Below are 21920 nucleotides of genomic sequence, written 5' to 3'. Positions count from 1 at the left end.
GCCCTCCCCAGCCGAAGCCGGGCTCAGGGCGGCTAACAACAATAACATTGGATTCTTATCTCATTATACATGACTAAGCCATTTCTCACCTTCTCACCCCTTGCCTTTTCCTGTAAGACCTATTGCAGTCGTTAAGAGTCGTCAACAGGCTCATCTCAGCTATCTGCCAATCTCCCATTCCCACCACCCTTCTGAGTAATACCCCTCCCCACCTTCCCACTATATAGAAGGATCTGGCAACTTCTGTTTCAGTGTATCTGAAGAAGTGTGCATGCACACGAAAGCTCATACCAAGAACTAACTTTGTTGGTCTTTAAGGTGCCACTGGAAGGATTTTTTTTTATTTTAACAATAAAACAATACAACATTCTAAAATCATTTCATTATAAAATTAATTCAAATCAAATTGATGGCAACCATTGGGCTAGAGTTCTGTGCAGATTGCCAAAGGAGGGAGTCAGGCTGTGCCCTGACCAAAGGCCTGGTGGAACAGCTCCGTCTTGCAGGCCCTGCGGAAAGATGTCAAGTCCCGCAGGGCCCTGGTCTCTTGTGGCAGAGCGTTCCACCAGATCGGAGCCGCAGACGAAAAGGCCCTGGCTCTGGTTGAGGCCAGCCTAACCTCTCTGTGGCCCGGGACCACCAAGATGTTTTTGTTTGAAGATCGTAAGTTCCTCTGTGGGACATACCAGGAGAGGCGGTCACGTAGGATTTTCTCTCCTAGAATGGAACCTCCAGCTGCAGGAACAGTCTACCATCAGACCTCGGCCCGACAGGGAGAACCTGTGAATTAGATGGTGCCTTGCTTGTGGAATTTCCTGGGGTGGGGGGGGGAAGGTGTGGGGCATATGTAAATTATGTGGGGAGGAGGACGGCCAGGGTATGTGTGGGGGGAACAGGAGAGGGAAATCCGAAGGCAGAGAGAAGCTCTTATCTCCCCTGGTGTGTGTGAACCAACAGCTCCCCCTAGCGGAATCCCATTCGACTCCGTTTCCTACGACTGGGATTCATAAACGTTGCTGCCTCTGACCTCGGAAGCCGAGCGAAGCCGTTGCGGCAGCGATAGCCATCAATCGCTCTCTACTGTTCCCATCAATTTGGCCGGCTCTCTTTCGAAGCCGTCCGCTTTGGCGGCCATCCTTGTCTCTTGTGGCAGGGAGTTCCACAGCCTCTGCGCTGCTGGAGGGAGTCCTGTCTTTCCCCCCCATCCTGGATCCTCATGGTCAGCTCTGGCGGTCTGAGAGAGGGAGGGGAAAAAACCTTCCATTTCCCCGTCCCATGCATTAAAACTTACAAGTCCCAAACATTGTTTTACAAACTTAAAACTTACAAGTCCCAAACTTTTTCAGCAGGGGAGCCGTCCACCATCCCTCAGACCTTGTGGGGGGGCCAGACTATATTTTTTTCGGGGGGGAGAACGAACAAATTCCTATGCCCCACAAATAACCCAGAGATGCATTTTAAATAAAAGCACACATTCTACTCATGTAAAAACACGCTGATTCCCGGACTGTCCGTGGGCCGGATTGAGAAGGCGATTGGGCCGGATCCGGCCCCCGGGCCTTAGTTTGCCTACCCCTGGTCCCCTGCAACCTTCCCTCTTAGTAGACCTCCATCTCCTGCTTTTATCACTCAGATTACCCTTTTTCCTAACGTTTTCCAACCCTACAATATCCTTTTTTAGCTAAGGCGACCAGAGCACTCCCAATTCCAGCCGCACCATCAATTTATCTGACGGTATTACGACGCCGGCAGCTTTTATTTTCAGTTCCTTCCCGAATGATCCCTTCTGGACTTTCTGATCACTGATAGATAGATAATACTTTATTCGGCTATAAGCCCACAAGGTAAAAACCAATCAATAAGTAAAATAGCATTTTACATTTTAAAATATCAACTAAAATATTTCAACGCATACTGTCCTTCACCTTACATACAATCTCTAGATGTACCATATTGTGGCCTTGATTATAAAGATGGAGGATAGAGTTTACTAGATTTTAATAGTCATACAGCATTCCATGAACTCTTTTATATGAAAGAACTGAATTCAGGAATCTGGCAACCTGTAATGTTCTATAAGAATCAATGTCCTGGAGTAGATAGGCTAGATGTGATTCAGGTTGGTTTTGCAAGAGTTTCCAAAATGATTGAACTCAGAATCCTTGATCGGGGAACGATATATAAAGGGCAATTAAACAAGATATGATGAAGGGATTCTATTGATTTGTTGTCACATGCGCATAAAACAGAGGTTTTACCATTAGACAATCTATTGTTCAGCACATTTGAGGGGAACACATTAAATCTGGCTCCAACAAAAGCGAATCTATGCGACGCAACCGATAAGGTAGACAGATATCTTATCGGTTGTGTCTGTTCTGATCACTGTACCCCAACCTTCCCCCCAAGTGGGGGGGCACCTTCCATTTTTGCTCATCAGTTGGGAAAATGGCATTTTTGGGGGGTGAGGACAGGAGGCTGGAACCACGGCCTAGGGGTCCTTTCTCCCATAACTCTGTTTCTGTTTCCCTCCGTGCCCCACAAGGGACCTCCAGGCTCCCAGCAGCCCCCCCAGGGCTCGCCACACCACCCCAGTCCCGCGATGATGGGGCTGCAGAGTCAGGTGAGACCCCAGATCCATTCTGCTGCGACATTTCTGCATTCTCACTCTATAAAGATTCCAGCATTGTGGGGGGTTGGACTGGATGACCTTCGGGGGGTCCCCTTCCCACTCGACGATTAGACGTCGCTTGCAAATCCTACCCCCCCTTTTTTGTAACACTGGGGGGTGACCCATGGAATAATAATAATAATAATAATAATTTATTATTTATACCCCGCCCACCTGGCTGAGTTTCCCCAGCCACTCTGGGCGGCTCCCAATCAAGTGTTAAAAACAGTACAGCGTTAAATATTAAAAACTTCCCTGAACAGGGCTGCCGTCAGATGTCTTTTAAAAAGAAGATAGCTGCTTATTTCCTTCACATCTGAAGGGGGGGGGGTGTTCCACAGGGCGGGTGCCACTACCGAGAAGGCCCTCTGTCTGGTTCCCTGGAACCTCACTTCTCTCAACGAGGGAACCGCCAGAAGGCCCTCGGCGCTGGACCTCAGCGTCCGGGCAGAACGATGGGGGTGGAGACGCTCCTTCAGGTATACAGGACCGAGTCCGTTTAGGGCTTTCAAGGTCAGCACCAACACTTTGAATTGTGCTCGGAAACGTACTGGGAGCCAATGCAGATCTCTCAGGACCGGTGTTATGTGGTCCCGGCGGCCACTCCCAGTCACCAGTCTAGCTGCCGCATTCTGGATTAATTGCAGTTTCCGGGTCACCTTCAAAGGTAGCCCTATGTAGAGCGCATTGCAGTAGTCCAAGCGGGAGATAACTAGAGCATGCACCACTCTGGCCAGACCATCTGCGGGCAGGTAGGAATTGCAGAATTGTCCAGCCTCCCGCATTGGAGGAATTTCCTCCTGAAAGAGGCGTCAGAGATGGGTTTAGGGTAGCGGCTGCTGAAATTTGAGAGCCCCAAGCCCACCACTGGGGGTGTATGTGTGCTTGCAATTTTTTAAAAGTTTGGTGGGGGCTGTGCTTCTGCCCCACACTCTTGCCAGGGACTGCTTGGCTCTCACTTGTGGGGTGCCTCAGGGTTCCATCCTCTCCCCCACGCTTTTCAACATCTACATGCAGCCGCTGGGAGAGATCATCAAGGGGTTTGGGCTGGGTCTTCATCAGAATGCGGATGATACCCAGCTCTACCTCTCTTTCAAATCAGAACCAGTGAAGGCGGTGAAGGTCCTGTGTGAGTGTCCAGAGGCAGTTGGAGGATGGATGGCGGCTAACAGATTGAGGCTGAATCCTGACAAGACAGAAGGACTGTTTTGGGGGGACGGGGCGGGCAGGTGTAGGGGACTCCCTGGTCCTGAATGGGGTAATTGTGCCCCTGAAGGACCAGGTGCGCAGCCTGGGAGTCATTCTGGACTCACAGCTGTCCATGGAGGCACAGGTCAGTTCTGTGTCCAGGGCGGCTGTCTACCAGCTCCATCTGGTACGCAGGATGAGACCCTCCCTGCCCACAGACTGTCTCGCCAGAGTGGGGCATGCTCTAGTTATCTCTCACTTGGACTACTGCAATGCGCTCCACGTAGGGCTACCTTGGAAGGTGACCCAGAAATGACAACTAATCCAGAATGCAGCAGCTAGACTGGTGACTGGGAGCGGTTGCCAAGACCACATAACACCTGTCTTGAAAGACCTACATTGACTCCCAGTACGTTTCCGAACACAATTCAAAGTGTTGGTGCTGACCTTGAAAGCCCTAAACGGCCTCCGTCCTGTATACCTGAAGGAGCGTCTCCACCCCCATCGTTCTGCCCGGACGCTGAGGTCCAGCTCCGAGGGCCTTCTGGCGGTTCCCTCATTGCGAGAAGCCAAGTTACAGCGAACCAGGCAAATCGGAAGCGATGCACTCAAAACGGAGCACGTTCAGCTTCCGAAAAATGTTCGCAAACTGGAATTCTTACTTCCGGGTTTGCAATGTTCGGGTTCCAAGTTTTTCGAGAACTAAGCTGTTCGGAAACCAAGGTACCACTGTATAGAAGCAGGAGTGGCAGAGAGGAGCCCGGCTGGCCAAAAGTCACAGCTGTCTCCCACACTTGCTGTGACGAATGCCCCTCCTCCTCTTATCTCCCAAGAACCAGGGGAGGCGTGAAAAGGGCGTAGGAGAGGTTGGCTGCCCGCAGGCACAGTCTCCGATTGCTTGGCGAAAACCCTGGAGAGGAGGGGACTCAAGACTGCTGCTGGGAGGTGGGAAGCTTCGATTTTGGCAACTTGATTCCCATGGAAGAATAGCTGCTCTGCTCATTAGGCCTGGCACTCGGCCAAGTCTGTTCAGATCGCTTTTCTTGCTAAGGGAGAGCTAACTCTAGTGTGATTTACGGCTGACTTGACTCTCTCTGTGTCTCCCGCAGCCGTTCATGTCTCCACGCTTCCCAGCCGGACTGCGGCCTTCGCTGCGGATGCCAAGCCAGGTGAGACCACCCGCCAAAGGGCACACACCCAGTCCGTAGGGTTGTTGTTGTTTAGTTGTGTCCGACTCTTCATGACCCCCTGGACCAGAGCACGCCAGGCACTCCTGTCTTCCACTGCCTCCCGCAGTTTGGTCAAACTCATGCTGGTAGCTTCGAGAACACTGTCCCACCATCTCGTCCTCTCTCGTCCCCTTCTCCTTGTGCCCTCCATCTTTCCCAACATCAGGGTCTTTTCCAGGGAGTCTTCTCTTCTCATGAGGTGGCCAAAGTCTTGGAGCCTCAGCTTCAGGATCTGTCCTTCCAGTGAGCACTCAGGGCTGATTTCCTTCAGAATGGAGAGGTCTGATCTTCTTGCAGTCCATGGGACTCTCAAGAGTCTCCTCCAGCACCAGAATTCAAAAGCATCCATTCTTCGGCAATCTGGGGCAGCATCTGCAAAACTTTTCCTTCGGGTACTGGCGGAAACAATCTCCCTGGCCAATGGCGCTGTGGGTTTCTTTTAACACGGCAACCCCGGGGTTGTCTTCAACAGAGAGGCAGTGCGGTTTAGTGGTTAGAGTGCCGGCCTAGGATCCAGGAGAGACCAGGGTTCAAAACACACACCACCAATTCGTCCAGGAAGCTGACTTGGAGACCAGTCATTGTCTCTCAGCTTAGCCTACCTCGCAAGACTGTTGTTGGAATTCAGTGAAGGGGGGCAGTTTCTTGGAGGAAAACGAAGTGAGATAGAAATGTAGACCTGCTGGAATGAAAGCTAAGTTAGCCATGCCCGTTGACTTTAATAATAGTAGTAGTAGTAGTAGTAGTAGTAGTAGTAATAATAATAATAATAATAATTCAGTGGTGCCTCGCAAGACGAAATTAATCCGTTCCGCGAGTCTCTTCGTCTTGCGGTTTTTTCGTCTTGTGAAGCACGGCTATTAGCGGCTATTAATGGCTTAGCGGCTTTAAGAAAAAGGAAACAAACTTGCAAGAACTTGCAAGACGTTTCGTCTTGCGAAGCAAGCCCATAGGGAAATTCGTCTTGCGGAACGACTCAAAAAACGGAAAACTCTTTCGTCTTGCGCATTTTTCGTCTTGCGAGGCATTCGTCTTGCGAGGTACCACTGTAATAATAATAATAATTTATTATTTATACCCCAACCCATCTGGCTGAGTTTCCCCAGCCACTCTGGGCAGCTCCCAATCAAGTGTTAAAAATAGTACAGCATTAAATATTAAAATATTAAAAACTTCCCTGAACTTCTCTTTCAATGTGTCTACTCTGAGTAGAACCAGCATTAGGAAACCACCACCCTCCTTTCCCAAAACAACACCCCAAGAATTTCCCTGGTTGCGTCCCACCTCTGGACAAATGGAATATTTCATTTCCTAGACCTGACAACTCCTCATTTTTTATTTTCACATTATCCCCACTTGCCTTTCTGATATATCTTCTTCCATCTCCCCCTCCTTTTATTTTCTTTCTGAATATATCATTTGTCTTTCATGTACAGTGGTGCCTCGCAAGACGAAATTAATTCGTTCTGCGAGTTTTTTCGTCTTGCGAATTTTTCGTCTTGCGAAGCACGGTTTCCCAAAGTCTTCAAAATCACCAAAGTCTTCAAAAAGCTCAAAAAAGGCTACCACATGCTATGAGTTGTGTGACCAGCATGAATAAGCCGCTTCTGGCGAACCAGAGCAGTGCACGGAAACGCCGTTTACCTTCCCGCCAGAGCGGTGCCTATTTATCTACTTGCACTTTGACGTGCTTTCGAACTGCTAGGTTGGCAGGAGCAGGGACAGAGCAACGGGAGCTCACCCCGTCATTGTGGGGATTCGAACCGCCGACCTTCTGATCGGCAAGTCCTAGGCTCTGTGGTTTAACCCACAGTGCCACCCGCGTCCCTAAGGTTGTTGGGTTTCCCCAAATACACACACACACACATACACGTGGTATATAAATTTTAGAAACTAGATCGATTGGATAGATGGCTGGGTTAAGCTACCACATGCTATGAGTTGCTCCTCGAAGTCACCCTGGGTATTAACGGTTTTAAGAAAAAGGAAACAAACTTGCAAGACGTTTTCGTTTTTCGTCTTGCGAAGCAAGCCCATAAGGAAATTCGTCTTGCGAAGCAACTCAAAGAACGAAAAACTCTTTCGTCTTGCGAGTTTTTCGTCTTGCGAGGTGCCACTGTATGTTGAACATCTGGGTGTTGTTGCCCATGAGATTTTCGGATCTCACCCAGGCTAGCTTAATCTGTTTTCATTTAAACTTTTCGAAAGTTTTACCTTATCGCTGTTAATGTTTCCTGTTGAGAATTTTATTGTCTCTTTTTTGTGTGGGGGTAAACTGCTTTGGGAGTGTCGTTCTTGTTTTAACAACCAGGTGATATATAAATTTTATGAAACGAAATAAAAATACATCCCTGTATCATGTCAGGTATCCCATCATGAAGGATAGATAAGGTGATTTTTAACGCAGCCATCTATCCAATCGATCTAGTTTGTAAAATTTATATACCACTTGTGTGTGTGTGTGTATATTTGGGGAAACCCAACAACCTTAGGGACGCGGGTGGCGCTGTGGGTTAAACCACAGAGCCTAGGATTTGCCCATCAGAAGGTCGGCGATTCGAATCCCCGCAATGACGGGGTGAGCTCCCGTTGCTCGGTCCCTGCTCCTGCCAACCTAGCAGTTCGAAAGCACATCAAAGTGCAAGTAGATCAATAGGTACCACTCCAGCGGGAAGGTAAACGGCGTTTCCGTGCGCTGCTCTGGTTCGCCAGAAGCAGCTTAGTCCTGCTGGCCACATGACCCGGAAGCTGTACGCCGGCTCCCTCGGCCAATAAAGCGAGATGAGCGCCGCAACCCCAGAGTCGTCCACGACTGGACCTAATGGTCAGGGGCCCCTTTACCTTTAACAACCTTAAAGAGATTTACGAAAGGAAAAATGCAATGAAATTGTCAGATCAAAAGCAAAACAAAAACCAACAGCACACGGTTAAAAACAAGTATTTAAAACATTTTTTAAAGACCAGAATATTGGGAAATGTTTATTGAATATGCGGGTGAAAACTCTGTACGTTTGAAAACGTTGGCCGCACTAAGATAAATTCAACAGTGTAAATAAGTTTTGATGGATGTAACCATGGGTCACCGAATGGTTTACTTTGAGCAAAATATGCAGGGATTTGTGTAAAATGAACCATGGGAAAAGAAGAAGGGAAGTCGTTGATATTTTAAGGTTGTTTAAATGAACGTCAATGTAAAACAGAAAAAATTAATAAAAAATATACATTAAAAAAGCACATCAAGCGGAAAGCTATATGCTTAGGCTCTTACTTGCTGTGATGGACAATTTCCCTGGACAATTTCTATTTTTCTATTTCCCTGGTCAATTTCTTTTGTGCAAAATTAAATAAAATGCGGGGGGAAAATAAAAACATATAAAACGTTTTTTTAAAAAACCAAACAAAATCAAGATTAATTAAGACCCATGTCGACCTTGTACGTGGCATTGCCTAAACAAAGATGTGTGTAGCAGATGCCAAAAGAAAAACAGCAACGGCCTGGGGTCAAGTGGCAGGGAGTTCCAAAGTTGAAGACAGGTTTATGTGCTCAGATTCATTGCTCTTGCATTTCCTCCAATAGCAACCGGGGGGCGTGCCTGGACCCCAGCCTCCCATGTCCAGCGCGATGGACCCCGGGTCATGGGTGCAAGGTGAGTTGTGGGGTCGGGGGGCGACGAAGTTCGCCTGGCAAATGGGTGGGGGGCTGTGGAAGAAGCTGGTTTTTGTCCCCAAGTCAGGCTCAGCGCAGTTGGCCTCCCCGTGTCCCCAACTTCCTTGGGGGTGGCGGCATTCCAGGGGTCTGCACAAAAGATCCTCTGCAGAAGACGTTTGCTTTCTGTATGCCAAGCAAGATTCGGCGCCCTCACTTCAAAAACAGACCCAATATTTATTAAAGGTAAAGGGACCCCTGAACATTAGGTCCAGTCGTGACCGACTCTGGGGTTGCGGCGCTCATCTCACTTTATTGGCCGAGGAGATGTGGAAGCTGTTTGTAGAATTCGTACGGTCATACCTTGGGTTATGGGACGCGGGTGGCGCTGTGGGTTAAACCACAGAGCCTAGGACTTGCCGATCAGAAGGTTGGCGGTTCGAATCCCCGCAATGACGGGGTGAGCTCCCGTTGCTCGGTCCCTGTTCCTGTGAACCTAGCAGTTCCAAAGCACGTCAAAGTGCAAGTAGATAAGTAGGTACTGCTCCGGTGGGAAGGTAAACGGCGTTTCCGTGCGCTGCTCTGGTTCGCCAGAAGTGGCTTAGTCCTGCTGGCCACATGACCCGGAAGCTGTACACTGGCTCCCTCAGCCAGTAAAGCGAGATGAGCGCCGCAACCCCAGAGTCGGCCACGACTGGGCCTAATGGTCAGGGGTCCCTTTACCTTTACCTTGTGTTACAGACACTTCGGGTCGCGCGATTTCGGGTTGTGCACAGAAGTACTGGAACAGGTTATTTCCGGGTTTTGGCGCTTGCGCATGCACAGAGGCACTAAATTGCGCTTTGCACATGCGCCGAAGCGCCGAGTCGCAACCTGCGCATGCGCAGATGCGGCGCTGCGGGTTGCAGACATGCATCCTACATGGATCACGTCCGCAACCCAAGCATCCGCTGTACTGTTAAAATAGAAAGGGGTCAAACCATCACAGGAGGTGTTGGAATTTTGGGAGGTTGGATAGTTACAATGGACTGGTCTCAGGGGTGTGGGGTGAACAATTTTATTCTTGTTTATCTATGATAATTACATTGTTGAAATAAAATAAAATAACAATAACAACAACAATAACAACAATAATAATAGAAAACAAATACCAAAAAAAACCAAGCTTACGGATCTCATGAGGTTAGCAAGCTGGTTCTATGTCACTGCCTTAAGCGTGTTCTTGTTCTTTCTCTTCTCTTCTCCTCACCAGGGCACCCCTCCGTGGGTCCACTGCAGCGCATGAGCCCCCCACGTGGCCTGACAGGGATGGCCCCACAGGTGAGCGCCCCCAAACTGACGCCCGGGGTCACCAAATGCCCAGAATTCGCATTGAGGTTCCTGCGTCCCTTCGAAGGTGTTGCAGACTGGTTGGGTGCAGAGGGACGGTCCTAGGAACCAGATTGGGGGATCCCCCCCCAAGGGAAGGTGGTGGGACAACGACGAGTGGTTAGAGGGAGAAGACTGGGAGGAGGAGGCGTCAGAAGCTGGAGAGGCAACAGGGCTTAGTGAGCGGGGAGAGTCTGTGCCAGAGAGCAGTTCAGAACTGGAGGCTGAAGCAGCAGAGGAGTGTGGCGGCCAAGGGAACAGAGATGAAGAGTCCCGGGTGTCTTCTTCTGCTGCAACCAGCTGCCCTCCCTTCTGGTTCTCCCAGAACCAGGAGCATAGCTGTCAACTTACAGATTTGAAAATAAGGGACCAGCAGCCTCGAAAATAAGGGATCAGCAGTCAAAATAAGGGATTTTGCTTAGCTTATACAGAAATCCGCCACTCCTGGAGCCAGGCTGCTTTTGCTGCCACTGACTGCGTTTTGCAGGGGGTTGGACTACATGATCCTAAGGGTCTACAACTCCCACCAAAGAAGAGTGGCAGACAAAACTGATGAAAAACGCCGAGATGGCAAGGCTTACAGGCAGAATTAGAAACCAGGAAGAGGACCTCTTTAATAAAGAACGGGGAAAGTTTATCATTTAGTTGAAAAGCTATTGTCAAGAGTTACATACATTGGTAGAATGGACAGAAAACGTGTAGTAAAAATTTGAACTACGGGTGGACAAATGATTTATAAAAATAGAGTTATGAAAGGGATGCAGAGGGGGGAATCACTACATTAAGATGCTGTGCTGGCTGGAGGGGATGCTAAGCAGCACGTCGGGGCTATCGTCGTCCTGGCGCGAGGAGTTCCATTGGCCCTTCCCCGCCAGGGAGGGAGAGAGACTCGCCCATGCCGCCCGTGAGCCCTGCATGAGGTGGTTGCGGCGCACGGCAGCCGCTGAAGCGCTGCCCTTCTGCGTCCCTTCCCATCCCCTCCTCTTCCTCCTCCCTCAGGCCGCCTCCTCAGCTGCCGCCGCCGCCTCTGGCTTCCCCTGGCAGCACGGCGGAAGTCTCGCAAGAGAGGGGCTGCCTGCCCACCCGTCGCCACCCGTCTCCTCACGATGCGCCCCTGAGGGGGAAAAGGGAGAGATGGAGACCGGGCAGCTCATGCGCATGCTCTGTCTCGGGACAGAGGACCCCGAGCCGCTGCTTCCCTCCCGAGCCGGGCGAGCATGAAACCCGGGAAATTTAAGGGACGTCATCAATAAGGGACAGCAGCGGGAAACGGCGCTGGGATAAGGGAGTTTCCCGCCAAATAAGGGACGGTTGACAGCTATGACCAGGAGAGGCATGAAAAGGGCGTAGGGGAGGTTGGCTTTTTGCAGACACAGTCTCAGATTGCGTGGGGAAAGACCCAGGAGAGGAGGAGATTTAGGCCAGGGGTCAGCAAACTTTTTCAGCAGGGGGCCGGTCCACCGTCCCTCAGACCTTGTGGAAGGCCAGACTATATTTTGAGGGGGCAAATGAATGAATTCCTATGCCCCACAAGTAACCCAGAGATGCATTTTAAATCAAAGGACACATTCTACTCATGTAAAAACACACTGATTCCTGGACCGTCCGCAGGCTGGATTTAGGAAGCGATTGGGCTGGATCAGGCCCCAGGGCCTTAGTTTGCCTACCCATGATTTAGGCAGTTGTCATGGACTGGTTGGATGCAGAAGAGGAAACCAGCTAGGGAGCCCCCAGGGGAAGAAGGCTCAGAGCCCAGGGTGGAAGGGTGGAACAATGATGAGCGGTCAGAAAGAGAAGAGGGAGCAGACTGGGAGGAGCAGTCAGCAGTGTTTTGCTTCCTGCTGCAACCAGCCGCCCTTCCTTCTGGTCTCCCAGAACAAGTAGAGGCATGAAAAAGGCAGAGGACAGGTTGGCCACACGCCGGCGCAGTCTCAGATTGCTGCGTGTGACCTCAGAAAGTAGTGATATTTTGATAGGTCTTTTTTCTTCCTTAAACACTCATTATGCCCCACGTTGGGCACGAGATTTTAAGGGTGGCGCTGTGGGTTAAACCACAGAGCCTAGGACTTGCCGATCAGAAGGTTGGCGGTTTGAATCCCCGCAATGACGGGGTGAGCTCCCATTTCTCAGTCCCTGCTCCTGCCAACCTAGAAGTTCGAAAGCACGTCAAAGTGCAAGTAGATAAATAGGTACCACTCCGGCGGGAAGGTAAACGGCATTTCCGTGCGCTGCTCTGGTTCGCCATAAGCGGCTCAGTCCTGCTGGCCACATGACCCGGAAGCTGTATGCCGGCTCCCTCAGCCAATAAAGCGAGATGAGCGCCGCAACCCCAGAGTCGGCCATGACGGGACCTAATGGTCAGGGGTCCCTTTACCCTTTACCTTTATGTCCTCTTAATTTTGCAGTCAATTTCAGCTTAGTCCCATCAGTTTCGTAAGCCATTCCTCCTCCGTTGGTAACCTTTCCGCTTCTGTGCGTAGAAAGTTCTGGCTTCTGTTGTCCCGTACATAAATAAACTCAGCTGTCCCAGAACCTCTGTCCAAATTATTCCTAGTAAAAAGGCTTCGGGTATTGGGGGGGTGGAGACTGCCAATTTAAACACCCTTTTCCATTCATTATATATCATTTCCCGAAAGCCCTTCACCTTGTCATGGGAACACACCTCTTTTCTTACCCTCCAGAGTTACGGTGCCGTGATGAGACCCCCGCATGGATCCTTCGCAGGTCCTGGCATGCCGGCGATGAGCACGTGAGGAACCTCTGGGTTGCTGTCCTTTTTGGGGAGGGGGTAGACAGCTGGAAACTGGAAGCTCCTGCAGCCAATCGGAAGCCCCGGCGGACGTTTGGGTTCCAAATAATGTTTGCAAACCAGAACACTCACTTCCGGGTTTGCGGTGTTCAGGAGCCGAAACGTCCGAGTTCCAAGGCATTTGGGACCCAAGGCACGACTGTATAATAAATACCGTATTTTTTGCACCATAACACTCACTTTTTTCCTCCTAGAAAGTAAGGGGAAATGTCTGTGCGTCTTATGGAGCGAATGCCTGCGGGTGGCGGGGGGGGGGATCTGCTGCAGTCATGAGCGGAGGATCCATGGTTCCCCTTCCTTCCCTCCTCCGTGGTTACAAAGCATGGATCCACATGGATCCTCAGGATTTTTGCATTGGGCTACTCCAAACTGTCAGATCACATGTCTGTGGCCACAGCATGAACCACAAAAATCATATATCCACTATTTCGTTTAGAATTTTTTTCTTCTTGTTTTCCTTCTCTAAAAACGACGTGCGTGTTATGGTCTGGTGCGTGTTATAGAGCGAAAAATACGGTAAATATTCAGGATGGCATTGCAACAGTTGGTCAAGGCTCCGGTGGCCTGGAGTGGCTTCTATCGGCTTCGGCTGGTGGCCCAGCTATGTCCCTATCGGGACAGGGATAGCCTAACTACTGTTGTCTATGCACTGGTAACCTCAAGGTTAGATTACTGCAATGCGTTCTACGTAGGGCTGCCTTTGGAGACAGTTCGGAAACTTCAGCCGGTGCAGAATTCAGCGGCCGGCTCCCTCACTGGGTGGCAAGACAGTTTGAGCACATTGCACTGATCCTGGTCTGACTGCACTGGCTACCAATTAGTTTCCGGGCCCAATTCAAAGTGCTGGTTCTGACATATAAAGCCTTAAATGACGCAGGACCGCAATACCTCAGGGACCGCCTCTTTCCTTTCTAACCAGGCTTTTAGTTGGTCTGATTGACTTCCTATGCCCTTTTAAAATGTGGGGGTTTTTTTGTGGGGAGGGGGCTGTTGGGTTGTTTTTATTTTTATTATATGGGACGTGGGTGGCGCTGTGGGTTAAACCACAGAGCCTAGGACTTGCTGATCAGAAGGTCAGCAGTTCGAATCCCCGCGACGGGGTGAGCTCCTGTTGTTCGGTCCCTGCTCCTGCCAACCTAGCAGTTCGAAAGCGCATCAAACTGCAAGGAGATAAATAGGTACTGCTCTGTCAGGAAGGTAAACAGCGTTTCCATGCGCTGCTCTGGTTCGCCAGAAGCGGTTCAGTCATGCTGGCCACATGACTCGGAAGCTGTACGCCGGCTCCCTCGGCCAGTAAAGCGAGATGAGCACCGCAACCCCGGCGTCGGCCACGACTGGACCTAATGGTCAGCGGTCCCTTTACCTTTATTCTATTCAAAGCGGCTCGCAGACGACAATAGAACATCGCAATGCAGCCTAAATGCAGGGTCGAATGCTCTGAGCAAGCCCAGAAATAGTCAAAAGTCCAAGGTGCTTCCGGAAAATGGCTAAAATGATCAATAGAATATATCAATGTATATATTTTTCTCTCTCTTCTTTTTTGCAGAGGTCCTGGAGTGCGAAGTCCCTGGCCAAATATGAATGCAAACTCGGTAACTTAAAAAAATATATTTTAAAACCCACCCCTGCCATAAAATTCTGAACTGCAGGATTCGTCCACTCTACTTGAACCCCACTTCCTAAGACCTCACCAATGTGATTTCTCCTTACAGAGAAAGGCTTGTTTATATGTTAAACTGAGCCCTCACGCATGCTCTCTCCACGGATATGTATAAGGGTGTTTGCGCGAAAACTGTACCCTAGCCAGATGCACAAATATAGGGCAGGGGACACATGGCTTGCTAGCAGTATATGTCAAAATAAAAAAATTCCTTCCAGTAGCACCTTAAAGACCAACTAAGTTAGTTCTTGGTATGAGCTTTCGTGTGCATGCACACTTCTTCAGATACACTGAAACAGAAGTTGCCAGATCCTTCTATATAGTGAGAAGGTGGGGAGGGGTATTACTCAGAAGGGTGGTGGGAATGGGAGATTGGCAGATAGCTGAGATGAGCCTGTTAACGACTGTAATAGGTCTTACAGGAAAAGGTCTGAACAAAGACATTGGATTCTTATCTCATTATACATGACTAAGCCATTTCTCACCTTCTCACCCCTTGCCTTTCCCTGTAAAGCATGCTGATTCCCGGACCATCCGCAGGGCAGATTTAGAAGACGATTGGGCCGGATCCAGCCCCCGGGACTTAGTTTCCCTATCCATGGTCTAGATCGGGGTTGGCAACTTAAGGCCCGGGGTTCTAGATCAAGGGAAGTCATAGTCCTCCTCTATTCTGCCTTGGTCAGACCACATCTGGAATACTGTGTCCAGTTCTGGGCACCCCAATTTAAGAAGGATATTGACAAGCTGGAAGGAGTGCAGAGGAGGGAGCTGGGCATGTTTAGCCTGGAGAAGAGGAGGTTAAGGGGTGATATGATAGCCATGTTCAAATATATAAAAGGATGTCACATGGAGGAGGGAGAAAGGTTGTTTTCTGCTGCTCCAGAGAAGCGGACACGGAGCAATGGATCCAAAGTACAAGAAAGAAGATTCCACCTAAACATTAGGAAGAACTTCCTGACAGTAAGAGCTGTTCGACAGTGGAATTTGCTGCCAAGGAGTGTGGTGGAGTCTCCTACTTTGGAGGTCTTTAAGCAGAGGCTTGACAACCATATGTCAGGAGTGCTCTGATGGTGTTTCCTGCTTGGCAGGGGGTTGGACTCGATGGCCCTTGGGGTCTCTTCCAACTCTATGATTCTATGAGGGCAACCAAGATGATCAAGGCTTTGGAAACGAAGCCTGATGAGGAACGGTTGAAGGAGCTGGGAATGTTTAAGCCTGGAAAAGAGGAGACTGAGAGGAGATAGGAGAGACATCTTCAAATCTCTAAAGGGAGATGGAGCGATCTTATTTTCTGTTGCACCAGAGGGCAGGATAAGCAATGAGTTCAGTGCCTGAACTCCTATTACAGTGGTACCTCGGGTAACATACGCTTCAGGTTACAGACTCCGCTATCCCAGAAATAATACCTCAGGTTAAGAACTTTGCTTCAGGATGAGAACAGAAATCGTGCAGCGTTGGTGCAGCGGCAGCAGGAGGCCCCATCAGCTAAAGTGGTGCTTCAGGTTAAGAACAGTTTCAGGTTAAGAACGGACCTCCGGAACGAATTAAGTACTTAACCCGAGGTGCCACTGTACATCCCTCTCTGTCTGGTTTCTTTCAGGTCCCGTATTCCTCCTCGTCTCCAGGCAGCTATGGGGTGAGTTTCCCATGGGGCGGAGTGAGAATTTGGGGGCACCGACCCCTCGTACAAGGGGTGTTTGAGTTTCGGTGCAGGGCGAGTCTCTTTGGGGAGGACAACCGGTGGAGAGATCTCATGAAAACACTTCTGGGTTTCTGTTTATCTTATAGACCCAGCCGAACGCCACCGTCCTGTCTCTCTCTGCTTCCCCACAGGGCCCCCCTGGTGGTGGGGGACCCCCTGGCACCCCCCTCCTGCCCAGCCCTGGAGGTGAGTGCTTTTTACACAGCCCAGAAGGAAAGGTGGTCAGTTCATTTACTTCTTGCCAGTGCAGTCGTACCTCGGAAGTCGAACGGAATCCATTCCAGAAGCCTGTTCAACTTCCAAAGCATTCAGAAACCGAGGCACGGCTTCCGATTGGCTGCAGAAAGCTCCTGCAGCCAATCAGAAGCCCCGTCGGACGTTTGGGTTCCTTTTTGGGTGGGGGGGATGAAAAATTCTTTATTGAAATTCATTCATGTTATTACAGATTTAATTTCACACATACACATACATGCAATTTATACACACACACACACAGTGGTACCTCAGGTTACATACGCTTCAGGTTACATACGCTTCAGGTTACAGACTCCGCTAACCCAGAAATAGTGCTTCAGGTTAAGAACTTTGCTTCAGGATGAGAACAGAAATCGTGCTCTGGCGGCGTGGCCCCATTAGTTAAAGTAGTGCTTCAGGTTAAGAACAGTTTCAGGTTAAGAACGGACCTCCGGAACGAATTAAGTACTTAAGCTGAGGTACCACTGTATTCTTAAATTAGTTTAACTTAGAATGTTAATTTGGCCTTCTAATTCCACTTAGATACCAGCTAAGCTAAAACCATATAACGGTACATAAAATAAAACAACAACAAACTGAAGTAAAATAAATATAGACTTCCCACCATTTCCCGATATAGTTGACATTTGTGATTTTGAATGCACTTATAATTATTACCTTTCATTTCATATACCTTCTAATACTTTCTTACAACCTAGCGTACCGCTTTTCCTTTGTTTCTTAATATGTTCTGTACGGGTTCCAAAGAGCGTTCGCAAACCGGAACACTCACTTCCGGGTTTGCGTCGTTCGGGAGCCAAAACGTTCTGAGTCGCAAGGCATTCGGCTTCCAAGGTACGACTGCATGTATTTTTCTCTGCGATGCGAGTTTTGCAAGAGCTGAGCTGTTACTTGGTAACAGCTGTTAACCTGGTACGCAGGCTGAGACCCTCCCTGCCCACAGACTGTCTGGCCAGAGTGGTCCATGCTCTGGTTATCTCCCGCTTGGACTACTCTCCGTGGGGCTACCTTTGAAGGTGACCCGGAAACTGCAATTAATCCAGAATGTGGCAGCTAAACCGGGGACTGGGAGTGGCCGCTGAGACCACATAACACCGGTTCTGAGAGATCTGCATTGGCTCCCAGTACGTTTCCAAGCACAATTGAAAGTGTTGGTGCTGACCTTGAAAGCCCTAAATGGCCCAGTATCCCTGAAGGAGCGTCTCCACCCCCATCGTCCAGCCCGGACACTGAGGTCCAGCGCCGAGGGCCTTCTGGCGGTTCCCTCACTGCGAGAAGTGAGGCTACAGGGAACCAGGCAGAGGGCCTTCTCGGTGGTGGCGCCCGCCATGTGGAACGCCCTCCCATCAGATGTCAAAGAGATAAAAAACTACCTGACATTCAGAAGACATCTTAAGGCTCCTTCAGGGAAGTTTTTAATATTTAACGCTGTACTGTTTTTAACACTTGATTGGGAGCCGCCCAGAGTGGCTGGGGAAACTCAGCCAGATGGGCGGGGTATAAATAATAAATTATTATTTTTATTACTTGGGGGTGTTATCAATGGGTTCCAAATCCCCACGTCTAAAAGCAATCCGTTCATATGTTGCAAGAGTTGCCATGTCTTCTACCCATTGATCGAAGGAGGACATCGTATTTTTATTCTTTTTATTGTTACTCATCATCTTTCCAATATTTGTCTCTTGGCAACGTTGACCTGCTGTCAGACCTCATATACTTGGTATATGGTTTAAAATAATAATAGATGTTAATTCCTTAGCGGCCTGACTATGGGGCAGGGGGCACAGTCCTTGGAGCAACATGTGGTCGAGTTTAATTTCATTTATTTATAATAAACTTTATTAAACAAGAAAATATCTTGAAATACACACAAAACAAACATGCAATACAAACATTCTATAAGAAAAAAGAACTTAATTACATATAGAATAAAAAATAGTAAAAGAAGCTTCCAACTAAACCCATTGTGCTATTTTCCATTCAAATTGTTTTTACACAGTTTCTTGTTAATACTTTTCTATATCTTTTAGTTTTTTTCTAACACTTCCTTATATCATAAGACTCATTCTGCCAGGAAACATTTATTATCACAGTACCCTTTGAGACGCGGGTGGTGCTGTGGGTTAAACCACAGAGCCTAGGACTTGCCGATCAGGTTGGCGGTTGAAATCCTCGCAATGGGGTGAGCTCCCGTTGCTCGGTCCCTGCTCCTGCCAACCTAGCAGTTCGAAAGCACGCCAGTGCAAGTAGATAAATAGGTACTGCTCCGGCAGGAAACAGCGTTTCCGTGCGCTGCTCTGGTTCGCCAGAAGCGGCTTAGTCCTGCTGGCCACATGACCTGGAAGCTGTACGCCGGCTCCCTCAGCCAGTAAAGCGAGATGAGCACCGCAACCCCAGAGTCGGCCACGACTGGACCTAATGTTCAGGGGTCCCTTTACCTTACCCTTTGAAGTTTGAGGTTGAGTTTAAGAGCCCTACAGGGTTGTCTCATCTCCCTCCCTTCTCTCCCCAGACTCCACCAACTCCAGTGAAAGCATGTACCTGATGAATCCCATCGGACCCCCCGGAAGTCGGCTCAGCGTAAGTACCTATCGAACACAACTTCAGTATGGCTTGGGCTCAGGCTGTCCACATATGAACACCTGCCTGGGTGCTGAAATCCCTTTGTCATGGTCTGGTCTACGGGCGATCGAAGTCCCGGCTGAGGATGTCAGGACTAGGGGCAAGATGGCGGGGTGGGAGCAGGAACGAGAGTCCAGAAGCCAGGGGTCCGAGGGTCGAGAAGCAGGGAGTCACAAAGTCAAGGGTCAAGGAGCAAGGAGTCAGGAAGTCAAGGGTCCGAGGGTCGAGAAGCAGGGAGTCACAAAGTCAAGGGTCAAGGAGCAAGGAGTCAGGAAGTCAAGGGTCCGAGGGTCGAGAAGCAGGGAGTCACAAAGTCAAGGGTCCGAGGGTCGAGAAGCAGGGAGTCACGAAGTCAAGGGTCCGAGGGTCGAGAAGCAAGGAGTCACGAAGTCAAGGGTCCGAGGGTCGAGGAGCAAGGAGTCACGAAGTCAAGGGTCCGAGGGTCGAGGAGCAAGGAGTCACGGAGTCAAGGGCCCGAGGGTCGAGAAGCAGGGAGTCACAAAGTCAAGGGTCGAGGAGCAAGGAGTCACGAAGTCAAGGGTCCGAGGGTCGAGGAACAAGGAGTCACGAAGTCAAGGGTCCGAGGGTCGAGAAGCAGGGAGTCACGAAGTCAAGGGTCCGAGGGTCAAGGAGCAAGGAGTCACGAAGTCAAGGGTCTGAGGGTCAAGGAGCAAGGAATCACGAAGTCAAGGGTCCGAGGGTGGAGAAGCAAGGAGTCAGGAAGTCAAGGGTCCGAGGGTCAAGGAGCAAGGAGTCACAAAGTCAAGGGTCCGAGGGTCGAGGAGCAGGGAGTCACGAAGTCAAGGGTCTGAGGGTCGAGGAGCAAGGAGTCACGAAGTCAAGGGTCCGAGGGTCGAGAAGCAGGGAGTCACAAAGTCAAGGGTCTCAGGGTCGAGGAGCATGGAGTCACGAAGTCAAGGGTCCGAGGGTCGAGGAGCAAGGAGTCACGAAGTCAAGGGTCCGAGGGTCGAGGAACAAGGAGTCACGAAGTCCAGGGTCCGAGGGTCAAGAAGCAAGGAGTCACGAAGTCAGGGGTCCGAGGGTCGAGGAGCAGGGAGTCACGAAGTCACTAACTCTTTCTCTACCCCCCACCCAACTTCTCCCACCCCATACACCCTGTCCCTCTCCCTGCCTTCCCCCTCCCCATTTTCAGTTCTCCATGGGGCTGAGCCCCGAAGGTGCAATGCCCGGCATGAACGCGATGGAGCCACAACACATGAACGGATCTTTGGGTGGGTTTAAGAACCGCCTGTCCTGCTCACGGATTCTTCATGCTGTAGCGTTTGGTTTAATAATCCGAGAAAGGCTTACAAAAAAAAGAGAAAAAACCACCCAAAAAACCAACTAGTCCTCATTAGAGTCTCCTATTATAGCTGTTAAACTTCGCTGATTCAACATAGTCCGTAGGTTCCTTCGTCTCTCGACTCCTTAAGTACAAAATCCGAATAGTTCCCCGTCTCTCCAGTTACGATTCCATCCTGGGAAGAAGAGATGGGGGGTGGGGGTCTTGCCTGTGGGGCAGACTTTTGACCACTGTGAGAATAGGGTCTGATGGCCCGTTGGCCTACTCCATCAAATCTCTTCTCAAGGTTCTTAGGACCTTTGAGGTGTCACAAGTCATTTTGGACTCACAGCTGTCCATGGAGACGCTGGCCAGTTCTGTGTCCAGGGCAGCTGTCTCCCAGCTCCGTCTGGTACGCAGGATGAGACCCTCCCTGCTCACAGACTGCCTCACCAGAGTGATCCATGCTCTGGTTATCTCCCGCTTGGACTACTGCCAAGCGCTCTCCGTGGGGCTGCCTTTGAAGGTAACCCAGAAACTACAACTAATCCAGAATGCGGCAGCTAGACTGGTGACTGGGGGTGGCCGCCAAGACCACATAACACCAGTCCTGAAAGACCTACATTGGCTCCCAGGACATTTCCGAGCACAATTCAAAGCGTTGCTTCTTACCTTGAAAGCCCTAAATGGCCCAGTATCTCTGAAGGAGTGTCTCCACCCCCATTGTTCAGCCCAGACACTGAGGTCCAGCTCCGAGGGTATTCTGGCGGTTCCCTCCCTGCGAGAAGTGAGGTTGCAGGAAACCAGGCAGAGGGCCTTCTCGGTAGTGGCACCCACCCTGTGGAACGCCCTCCCATCAGATGCCAAGGAAATAAACAACTATCTGACTTTCAGAAGACATATGAGGGCAGCCCTGTTTAGGGAAGTTTTTAATGACTGATCTTTTATCGTGTTTTTAATATTCTGTTGGGAGCCGCCCAGAGTGACGGGGGTTGGGGATATAAATTATTATTATTATTATTATTATTATTATTATTATTATTATTATTATTATTATTATTTAGACCCAAGCCCCTTCCAACAGGGTCTGGAACGAGGTCAAATGTTTCATTCCAACCGCCTCCTTGTTTCATCCACAGGTCCTGGTGAAATGGAACCCATGTCGAAGGTGAGATTTTGCATGGGGCTGCCCTGGGGGAGGGGAGGGCAGGAGGGCCTAGCGGTTAGGGTCTGTTTAATTGGAGGGGGGTACTGTTGGGGAATTGTCTCAGCCGGGGGGGGGGGCCCTCCAAGGGCGATTCTGCTCTGCATGCAAAACATCCCCTAGAACGTTTCTTTATTTAAATCAGTCCTGAGGACCAGAAACTTGCTTTATTTTTAAGGGCAGGGGCGTGGCTCTTGGGCTTGCCGACCAGGCGGCCGGCGGTTCGAATCCCCGCGACGGGGTGAGCTCCCGTTGCTCGGTCCCAGCTCCTGCCCACCTAGCAG

At 49.9% G+C, this 21920-nt stretch overlaps 1 protein-coding gene across 1 annotated transcript in view; it reads left to right on the top strand.

Moving 5' to 3' along the window:
* The window catches only part of SSBP4 (single stranded DNA binding protein 4), a 42300-nt gene that overhangs the window by 17993 nt on the left and 2387 nt on the right, over positions 1-21920 (top strand). Inside the window, exons 6-16 of the mRNA XM_081177886.1 lie at positions 2546-2623; positions 4969-5028; positions 8666-8735; positions 9987-10054; positions 12784-12851; positions 14458-14503; positions 16172-16207; positions 16360-16459; positions 19041-19108; positions 20304-20382; positions 21572-21600. Coding sequence (XP_081034012.1) covers positions 2546-2623; positions 4969-5028; positions 8666-8735; positions 9987-10054; positions 12784-12851; positions 14458-14503; positions 16172-16207; positions 16360-16459; positions 19041-19108; positions 20304-20382; positions 21572-21600 — 702 coding nt within the window. The remainder of the gene's footprint in view (positions 1-2545; positions 2624-4968; positions 5029-8665; positions 8736-9986; positions 10055-12783; positions 12852-14457; positions 14504-16171; positions 16208-16359; positions 16460-19040; positions 19109-20303; positions 20383-21571; positions 21601-21920) is intronic.

This window comes from Podarcis bocagei, assembly GCF_964188305.1.
Source record: "Podarcis bocagei genome assembly, chromosome: 18".
Classification (NCBI taxonomy): domain Eukaryota; kingdom Metazoa; phylum Chordata; class Lepidosauria; order Squamata; family Lacertidae; genus Podarcis; species Podarcis bocagei.
Note: the sequence above shows the minus strand (reverse complement) of the source record. Positions and strands in the feature narration are given on the sequence as shown.